The 10,352-nt window shown below is 42.6% G+C and overlaps 1 protein-coding gene across 1 annotated transcript in view; it reads right to left on the bottom strand.

Moving 5' to 3' along the window:
- Positions 1-2,501: 2,501 nt before the first annotated feature.
- LOC121539657 overlaps positions 2,502-10,352 on the bottom strand; it is a 48,312-nt gene continuing 40,461 nt past the window's right edge. Inside the window, exon 5 of the mRNA XM_041848326.2 lies at positions 2,502-3,342. Coding sequence (XP_041704260.1) covers positions 3,217-3,342 — 126 coding nt within the window. The 3' untranslated portion in view covers positions 2,502-3,216. The remainder of the gene's footprint in view (positions 3,343-10,352) is intronic.

The raw sequence follows: 10,352 nt of genomic DNA, 5'->3' as shown, positions 1-10,352 counted from the left end.
ATGGTGTATTGTGTGTAGATGAGGGAAAATAGTTTATTTAATACATTTTAGAATAAGGCTGTAATATTAAAAAATGAATACTTTCCCAATGCACTGGGAATGTAGAGATGTAATAAAAAATCACTCCTAAGAATCAAGAGGCCACAGGGCATTTATTTGTTCAGAAGTTATGCGAGGGACAAAGAAACATCACAGCAGTCACTTTAGCAGAGCTTGGTTACGGTGACGACACTGTTTTGATCTCAACATGTCCATCAAGGTATACATTCATATGCATAAATAGGTTGTCATGTCACTTGAGAAAAGGTTTTTTATATCTGTCCTCTGATTACCCTAGCATATCGACTCTACAGTTAAGACTACTTTCAGTTTTACATTCAATACATCAGGAATGTCATTCAGAAGTATAATGATGAAGTTTGGGATGACTGTTGGTTGTCTCATACGAGAAAAGGAGGTAAAGGTTTAGAAATGCGAAGCGTAGCGTACTACACAAACTCATGAAACAGCACCGAAATTACAGTAAGTCATGTCATTCTAGTACATTTCTTATACTTCCCTTAAATGTTCACATACTGTTCTTTTCTACACAACAGCACAGTGAAATGCATGCAGGAAAAGAGGATAAAAGTATTTTCTTTTAACCTGGTTTTCCTCTACGGTAAAAATCAAACTCATCGACAGATTGAGGGTAAAACATTTTAAAGGTTACCGCGAACTACGATCATACATGCCGTAGTATCTCACTACCTGGACAATTCTAATAACACATCCACAGAATAGTAATGCAGACAGACAATATCTACTTTACTTTCAAATGACTGCACGTGTCAGGGTTGCCCTCTGTCACCACAACCTATTCATGTGCATTAGGACAGATTGTCAGGACAGTTTCCCTCTAACTGGTTGATACATACAAAGAAATAGACTCTCTACATACACTACCATTCAAAGGTTTGGAGTCACTTAGAAATGCCCTTGTTTTTGAGACAAAAGCAAATTTTTTGTCCATTAAAATAACATTAAATTGATCAGAAATACAGTGTAGACATTGTTAATGTTGTAAATTGCTATTGTAGCTGGAAACGGCAGATTTTTTATGGAATATCTACATAGGCGTACAGAGGCCCATTATCAGCAACCATCAGTCCTGTGTTCCAATGGCACGTAGTGTTTGCTAATCCAAGTTTATAATTTTAAAAGGCTAATTGATCATTAGAAAACCCTTTTGCAATTATGTTAGCACAGCTGAAAACTGTTGTGCTGATTTAAAGAAGCAATAAAACTTATTGAGACTAGTTGAGTATCTGGAGCATCAGCAATGTCACGCCCTGGCTCTGGGACTCTTATGTTGAGCCAGGGTGTGTAGTTTCTATGTATTTGTGTTCTAGGTTCGTTATCTAGCTCATGTGTTTCTGTGTTGGCCGGGGTGGTTCTCAATCAGAGGCAACGAGTGTCAGCTGTTGCTTGTTGTCTCTGATTAGGAACCATACTTAGGCAGCCTGTTTTCCACAGTGTTTTGTGGGATCTTGTTCCGTGTATGGTTTGTGTCTGTTACCTAGGACTTCACGTATCGGTTTGTTGTTTTGTTTCGTGTGGTGAATCAAATTAAAAGTATGTTCACTCATCACGCTGCGCATTGGTCCACTTCCTCCAACGATCGTGACAAGCAATTGTGGGTTCGATTACAGGCTCAAAATGGCCAGAAACAAATAACTTTCTTCTGAAACTCGTCAGTCTATTCTTGTTCTGAGAAATGAAGGCTATTCCATGCGAGAAATTGCCAAGAAACTGAAGATCTCGTACAATGCTGTGTACTACTCCGTTCACAGAACAGCACAAACTGGCTCTAACCAGAATAGAAAGAGGAGTGGGAGGCCCCTGTGCACAACTGAGCAAGAGGACAAATACATCAGTGTTTAGTTTGAGAAACAGACGCCTCACAGGTCCTCAACTGGCAGCTTCATTAAATAGTCCCCGCAAAACACCAGTCTCAACGTCAACAGTGAAGAGGCGACTCCGGGATGCTGACCTTCTAGGCAGAGTTGCAAAGAAAAAGCCATATCTCAGACTGGCCAATAAAACTAAAAGATTAAGATGGGCAGTCTGAGATATGGCTTTTTCTTTTCAACTCTGCCTAGAAGGTCAGCATCCCGGAGTCGCCTCTTCACTGTTGACGTTGAGACTGGTCTTTTGCGGTACTATTTAATGAAGCTGCCAGTACAACCGTTTTCAGCTGTGCTAACATAATTGCAAAAGGGTTTTCTAATGATCAATTAGCCTTTTAAAATGATCAACTTGGATTAGCAAACACAACGTGCCATTGGAACACAGGACTGACGGTTGCTGATAATGGGCCTCTGTACACCTATGTAGATATTCCATTAAAACTCAGCCGTTTCCAGCTACAATAGCCATTTACAACATTAACAATGTCTACACTGTATTTCTGATCTATTTTATTTTAATGGACAAAACATTTGCTTTTCTTTTGAAAACAAGGACATTTCTATGTGACCCCAAACTTTTGAACGGTAGTGTATATCGTGCAGTGTACAGCTTGCAATGTGTCAAGAAACCCTCTGTTAATGTGTGGTCCTAATTAGCTTTTTCCAGTCTAGACAACGAACCTGTCTTGAGTTTGATTGACCCTTGATTGTCGTCAAGATACATTTCTCTTGTGAACATCAAACGCATCGGAGTAGTCTTTGAATGCTTTCCAATGCTTGTGTTGTCCTTCTAAAATATATTTGATAGTGAAGTCCATTTTTCTGAACAAAAGACGGCTGTTAATGTTTGAAATATCTGAAGTGTCCTTGGAACTAAGAGCTTGAGTGAAGCGGTGTGTTTTCAAAAGAGATTTCTATTGCAGCCTTGTCATTCGCCAGGACATACCATCTGCCTGTCACATCATCATCCAATTTCAGGGTTAAGATCACCCCATTCTTGGTGTCTTCGATGCTTCTGTCCGGTGAGCAGTTGTCCGAGCAAGAGCATGACTTGACAGAGTGGGATTACCTGAGAGTACTATATTGACCTTCAAACATAGGCTTTGTCAAGTTGTCCTATCGGTCATTACTATAAATGGTATTATTACTCATTATTTAGCTCAGTCTTCAGAGTTCAAAGCTGAGACAAGTTATAGTCTGGGGGTCTCCTATAGAGTCAATAAGTGTGTGTGTGTGTGTGTGGGGGGGGTCTGTTGGTGTTATCCCCTCACACATATGGGCAGTCTTCGGACAGAGTCAGTGGACTGCAAGGAGGGACTGTGCTGAGGGACCGGAAGGCAAAAATGGAGGGATCGTAGGCGTACCTGGGTGGAGGGCGTGTGCCAGTCAAGTTCTGTGGACAGAAAAAGAGAGAGTATGGTTAAAAAAAGGAAGGAATGGTGAGTGCGTTTTGGCTAATCCATTTTTTAAAATCCTATGGATCTGGGTAGATGGAAAGAGCAGGGCTTACCCTGCTTCTCTAGGCAATATTCACAGTAGGCAACCCTTACACCGAGTTGCCATGGAGTTACCCTAGAACGACTTTGGTAACCAGACTATCATTCCTTTGCATCCAGAATAACTGCAGATACGGTTCATAAAGCAATAACTGAAACTCAATTTCTAACTAAATTCTGCTTCAAATGAGCTTAGAATAATGACTTTAGTGACTTTGAATAGTGACACCCAGAACTAAAACATTCTCGGTAACTATCTGATATTTCTGCAAGTGAATGACAAATGTGACCAAAACCACAGACATGCAGGAAGAGGACTGAATGGAAAAGTATGATATTTCATTTCAAAAATTTCAATGAGACTTTATATTCATAACAGGGCTAGTGACATAACTGTTCCACTGCATACTGTATGGAGCCCTGGGCAAGACTCCCACTCTTCTCAGTTGTGAAGGACTGCAGGGTCTGTCTAAAATTAGTCATTTTCTCCTTGACAGGAAATAGCAGGAAATAGCTTCGTGTGATTTGGCAGTGAGGCAGCACTTTCTCCGGCCTACTCAGGGGGGTAGTGGAAGTTCTAGGGTGAAAGATTGGGGCCTTGTGATACTGTAGCTCACTCACTGTAATCAGGAACTGGCCTCCGTGGATAGAGGGCAAACAGAGGAGAGTGAGTGTGAGAGAGAGTCTGGGGTTGGGGTTTGTGCGATACGTTCTATCATTTCATCATCCTCCTTTCTCTCTTTTAATCCCTCCCTCAACCTGGACCCATTTCTCCAATCACCCCACCCCACATCCCTTCAGTACCATATTTCTCTGCCTTGTCCATCACCTCAATATAATGTACATGCTGTTACTGTAATGTGCTGACTTCCACATCAACAGTGTAAAGTGCGTTATGCCCCTGACCTGAGCCTGGATCAAATCAGACTAATATTGCTAGCTAGCATGATAACGCTAACTTTAAATGGACACATTGAGGTGCTGCCAGTCTCACGTTTCTTAACAGGAGTCTTTCATCCAGCTCTCCATCTCTCTCCCTCTCTCCATATGCCTCTGTCTCGAATTTGCTCTTCCACTCACAATTCCCCCTCCCTCTTCCCCCTCCTCTTCGGGGGCTGAAACCAGACACGGCTCTTGGCGGCTCCATCCCTGGGAAAGAGCTCTCTCCACCTCCCTCCACCTCCTACTCTCTCCCACCCCAGAGTTTAAGTTTCAGGAGTAGGGGAGAGTGGGGTAAGTTGAGCCAAAGGGTTAGTTATGCCACCCCTTGTTTCTAGGAAACCATAAACAAAATCAATCATGTGACCAAATATTTAGGGAGAGGTCATCATTTCATGGAGTCTGTGAAGGAAGAAACCACATGGAAAAATTGGTAAGCAAGTTATGTCCAAAAAACTGACTTTAACAAAGTAAAATTAATTCATTGTTATAGGCTTCATGATGTTTGTATCTAAAACAAAGTAGATCATTTTAAGGTTTTGTTCATCAGTTGGTGTCTCTACAAGCTACAATATGAAGTCCTAAACCTAGCATGAAAGTGCATCCTTGTAGTTGTGTAGGCTAATATAGTCAAATTGTTTGCCTTGGGGTAAGTCGAGTCAATGGCCACCATACCCAATACAAATTATGATTACATTTTGTCCGTTTTAGTCATAATATGCATAGTATTTTTGCAATGGGTCATGCATATGAACTCAAGATAGTGCATTTTTATTGTTACAGAGCAGACATCATCATGCCCTGTGTATACTAAGTCGCTCTGGATAAGAGCGTCTGCTAAATGACTAAAATGTAAATGTATACAAATGTAAAACAATCAGGGGTCTAGCTCCCCTTGATGTTCTTGAGAGAGCAGCCAAGGAAGTGAGAGAAGGGAATAAGTCCATTTGAGCAGCAGCAATGGATGAAAAAATAGACAATGATACTGACGAGGTACATTGACAAAAAAATAAAACTAACATGTACAGTGCATTCGGAAAGTATTCAGACCCCTTAACTTTTTCCACTTATTCTAAAATTGATAACAAAAAATAATAATAATCTCTATCTACACACAATACCCCATAATGACAAAACAGATTTTTGCAAATGTATTAAAAGAGAAAAAACTGAAATAGTGTTTTCCATTCTTCTCTGCAGATCCTCTCAAGCTCTCTCAGGTTCGATGGGGAATGTCGCTGCACAGCTATTTTCAGGTCTCTCCAGAGATGTTAGATCGGGTTCAAGTCCAGCCTCTGGCTGGGCCACTCAAGAACATTCAGAGACTTGTCCCGAAGCCACTCCTGCATTTTCTTGGCTTTGTGCTTAGGTTCGTTGTCCTATTGGAAGGTGAACCTTCGCCCCAGTCTGAGGTCCTGAGCGTTCTGTGGCAGGTTTTCATCAAAGATCTCTCTGTATTTTGCTCCATTCATCTTTCCCTCGATCCTGACTCGTCTCCCAGTCCCTGCCTCTGAAAAACATCCCCACAGCATGATATTGCCAACACCATGCTTCACCGTAGGGATGGTGCCAGGTTTCCTCCAGACGTGACGCTTGGCATTCAGGCCAAAGAGTTCAATCTTGGTTTCATCAGACCAGAAAATCTTGTTTCTCACGGACCCAGTCCTTTAGGTGCCTTTTGGCAAACTCCAAGCGGGCTGTCATGTGCCTTTTACTGAGGAGTGGCTTCCGTCTGGCCACTCTACCATAAAGGCCTGATTGATTGGTGGAGTGCTGCAGAGATGGTTGTCCTTCTGGAAGGTTCTCCCATCTCCACAGAGGAAGTCTTGGTGGTTCCAAACTTCTTCCATTTAAGAATGATGGAGGCCACTATGTTGTTGTGGACCTTCAATGCTGCAGACATTTTTTGGTACCCTTCCCCTGATCTGTGCCTCGACACAATCCTGTGAGGAGCTCTACGGACAATTCCTTCGACCTCATGGCTTGGTTTTTGCTCTGACTTGCACTGTCAACTGTGGGACCTTTATAGACAGGTGTGTGCCTTTCCAAATCATGTCCAATCAATTGAATTTACCACAGGTGGACTCCAATCAACTTGTACAAACATCTCAAGGATAAACATTGGAAACAGGATGCACATGAGCTCAATTTCGAGTCTCATAGCAAAGGGTCTGAATACTTATGTAAAAAAGGCATTTGTTTATTTTAAATACATTTGCAAACATTTCTACAAACCTGTTCCTGTTTTCGCTTTATGGAGTATTGTGTGTAGATTGAGATGTTATTTTTAATTTTTTATCCATTTTAGAATAAGGCTGTAACGTAACAAAATGTGGAAAAAGTCAAGAGTCTGAGCTTGCTAAACATATCAAGAATCACGCGGACCAGTTTCATGGGCTTAGTAGCCTCAAATGCAGAGAACTTGCCTACGACTTGGCACATCGAAACAACATCCCTGTCCCAGACAACTGGTCAAGAAATGGAAGGGTAAGTGATATTGAACAGAGATCTATATCTGCATGTAGGCATACGTTTAAGATATACAATATACCACACCCCCATTCCATGAATCAGGAGGCTGGTGGGAGGAACTATAGGACAAGCTCATTGTAATGGCTCCTCCCACCAGCCCCCTCTGCCATGAACAAAACTTTGACCTACCATCACCCACGGTCACAGGACACCGTTATCCCAAGGCTGCTCAACTTAGCCTGTCCCTATGCTCAATATACCCCATACCCGGGATAAGTTGTGCCAAGAGACCACTTTTTTTGGACAAGCTATGTTTTCAAAACTATTATGTTTTCATGAATTCTGATTATTTCCAGGGATACACAACATCCTGAAATGTAGTGTCTCTCCTGGACCCATGCCAGGAAAAAGAGAGAGGGAGAATTAGGTTAATGGAGAAAAAGGGAGAAGGCGAAAGAGAAAAGAGAAAGACCGAGGCAGGGAGAAAGGGAAAAAGAGACGTTGAAGGGGAGAGCAAGCAGGGAGAGGAGGGAGGGTGAGAGAGTGGTGAAGAGAAAGAACGGGGTAACAAGAGAGATGGAGAGAGAAAGAAGGAGCGATTTTGGGGGGGGGGCACAACGCTCTAAAGATCTACTGTACTAGAAAATGCTGTGCCTGGAAAATACCCATTACCAAGAACCACGAGTCACCATTAACAACAAAAACAACAATGAGAGGAGGAGATAATGAACATCATCTCTGTAGCAGAGGAACACAACACAGAGCAGCCCGTTAACAATGGAAAGTGACTTCATCCCTGGTGATACACCAAAGGGTAACATTTTACATTTACATTTTTGTCATTTAGCAGACGCTCTTATCCAGAGCGACTTACAGTTAGTGAGTGCATACATTTTCATACTGGCCCCCCCGTGGGAAACGAACCCACAACCCTGGCGTTGCAAGCGCCATGCTCTACCAACTGAGCTACACGGGGCCCAGTGTATCCAGAGTAGTGTATCAAGTAATATATTAACAACGCAGAATCGATACTACAGTAAAAATCTCAATTACAATAAAAAAGTAGTTCTCCATATACAAAACGAAATCATTTAGAATAAATACAAATCTAGTTCTTTACACTTTATTCAATACATTATTACAAAACATCTGAACTAAATTCACACAAATAGGGAGGGTATCCCAAACCCAGATCCAGATTCAGCCTAGTAGTCTGGACACTCTGGTTATAATAACCCAGATTCAGCCTAGTAGTCTGGACACTCTGATTATACAAACCCAGATTCAGCCTAGTAGTCTGGACACTCTGATTATACAAACCCAGATTCAGCCTAGTAGTCTGGACACTCTGGTTATAGAAACCCAGATTCAGCCTAGTAGTCTGGACACTCTGGTTATACAAACCCAGATTCAGCCTAGTAGTCTGGACACTCTGGTTATACAAACCCAGATTCAGCCCAGTAGTCTGGACACTCTGGTTATAGAAACCCAGATTCAGCCCAGTAGTCTGGACACTCTGGTTATAGAAACCCAGATTCAGCCTAGTAGTCTGGACACTCTGGTTATACAAACCCAGATTCAGCCTAGTAGTCTGGACACTCTGGTTATAGAAACCCAGATTCAGCCTAATAGTCCGGACACTCTGGTTATACAAACCCAGATTCAGCCTAGTAGTCTGGACACTGGTTATACAAACCCAGATTCAGCCCAGTAGTCTGGACACTCTGGTTATACAAACCCAGATTCAGCCTAGTAGTCTGGACACTCTGGTTATACAAACCCAGATTCAGCCTAGTAGTCTGGACACTCTGGTTATACAAACCCAGATTCAGCCAGTAGTCTGGACACTCTGGTTATACAAACCCAGATTCAGCCTAGTAGTCTGGACACTCTGGTTATACAAACACAGATTCAGCCTAGTAGTCTGGACACTCTGGTTATACAAACCCAGATTCAGCCTAGTAGTCTGGACACTCTGGTTATACAAACCCAGATTCAGCCTAGTAGTCTGGACACTCTGGTTATACAAACCCAGATTCAGCCCAGTAGTCTGGACACTCTGGTTATACAAACCCAGATTCAGCCTAGTAGTCTGGACACTCTGGTTATACAAACCCAGATTCAGCCTAGTAGTCTGGACACTCTGGTTATACAAACCCAGATTCAGCCTAGTAGTCTGGACACTCTGGTTATACAAACCCAGATTCAGCCTAGTAGTCTGGACACTCTGGTTATAGAAACCCAGATTCAGCCTAGTAGTCTGGACACTCTGGTTATACAAACCCAGATTCAGCCTAGTAGTCTGGACACTCTGGTTATACAAAGCCAGATTCAGCCCAGTAGTCTGGACACTCTGGTTATACAAACCCAGATTCAGCCTAGTAGTCTGGACACTCTGGTTATACAAACCCAGATTCAGCCTAGTAGTCTGGACACTCTGGTTATACAAACCCAGATTCAGCCTAGTAGTCTGGACACTCTGGTTATAGAAACCCAGATTCAGCCTAGTAGTCTGGACACTCTGGTTATACAAACCCAGATTCAGCCTAGTAGTCTGGACACTCTGGTTATAGAAACCCAGATTCAGCCTAGTAGTCTGGACACTCGGTTATACAAACCCAGATTCAGCCTAGTAGTCTGGACACTCTGGTTATACAAACCCAGATTCAGCCTAGTAGTCTGGACACTCTGGTTATACAAACCCAGATTCAGCCTAGTAGTCTGGACACTCTGGTTATACAAACCCAGATTCAGCCTAGTAGTCTGGACACTCTGGTTATACAAACCCAGATTCAGCCTAGTAGTCTGGACACTCTGGTTATACAAACCCAGATTCAGCCTAGTAGTCTGGACACTCTGGTTATACAAACCCAGATTCAGCCTAGTAGTCTGGACACTCTGATTATACAAACCCAGATTCAGCCTAGTAGTCTAGACACTCTGGTTATAGAAACCCAGATTCAGCCTAGTAGTCTGGACACTCTGGTTATACAAACCCAGATTCAGCCTAGTAGTCTGGACACTCTGGTTATACAAACCCAGATTCAGCCTAGTAGTCTGGACACTCTGGTTATACAAACACAGATTCAGCCTAGTAGTCTGGACACTCTGGTTATAGAAACCCAGATTCAGCCTAGTAGTCTGGACACTGGTTATACAAACCCAGATTCAGCCTAGTAGTCTGGACACTCTGGTTATACAAACCCAGATTCAGCCTAGTAGTCTGGACACTCTGGTTATACAAACCCAGATTCAGCCTAGTAGTCTGGACACTCTGGTTATACAAACCCAGATTCAGCCTAGTAGTCTGGACACTCTGGTTATACAAACCCAGATTCAGCCTAGTAGTCTGGACACTCTGATTATACAAACCCAGATTCAGCCTAGTAGTCTAGACACTCTGGTTATAGAAACCCAGATTCAGCCTAGTAGTCTGGACAAACCCAGATTCAGCCTAGTAGTCTGGACACTCTGATTATACAAACCCAGATTCAGC

The sequence above is a fragment of the Coregonus clupeaformis genome, chromosome 34 (assembly GCF_020615455.1).
Source record: "Coregonus clupeaformis isolate EN_2021a chromosome 34, ASM2061545v1, whole genome shotgun sequence".
Taxonomy (NCBI): Eukaryota; Metazoa; Chordata; class Actinopteri; order Salmoniformes; family Salmonidae; genus Coregonus; species Coregonus clupeaformis.
This window is presented reverse-complemented; position numbering and strand designations above follow the sequence as displayed.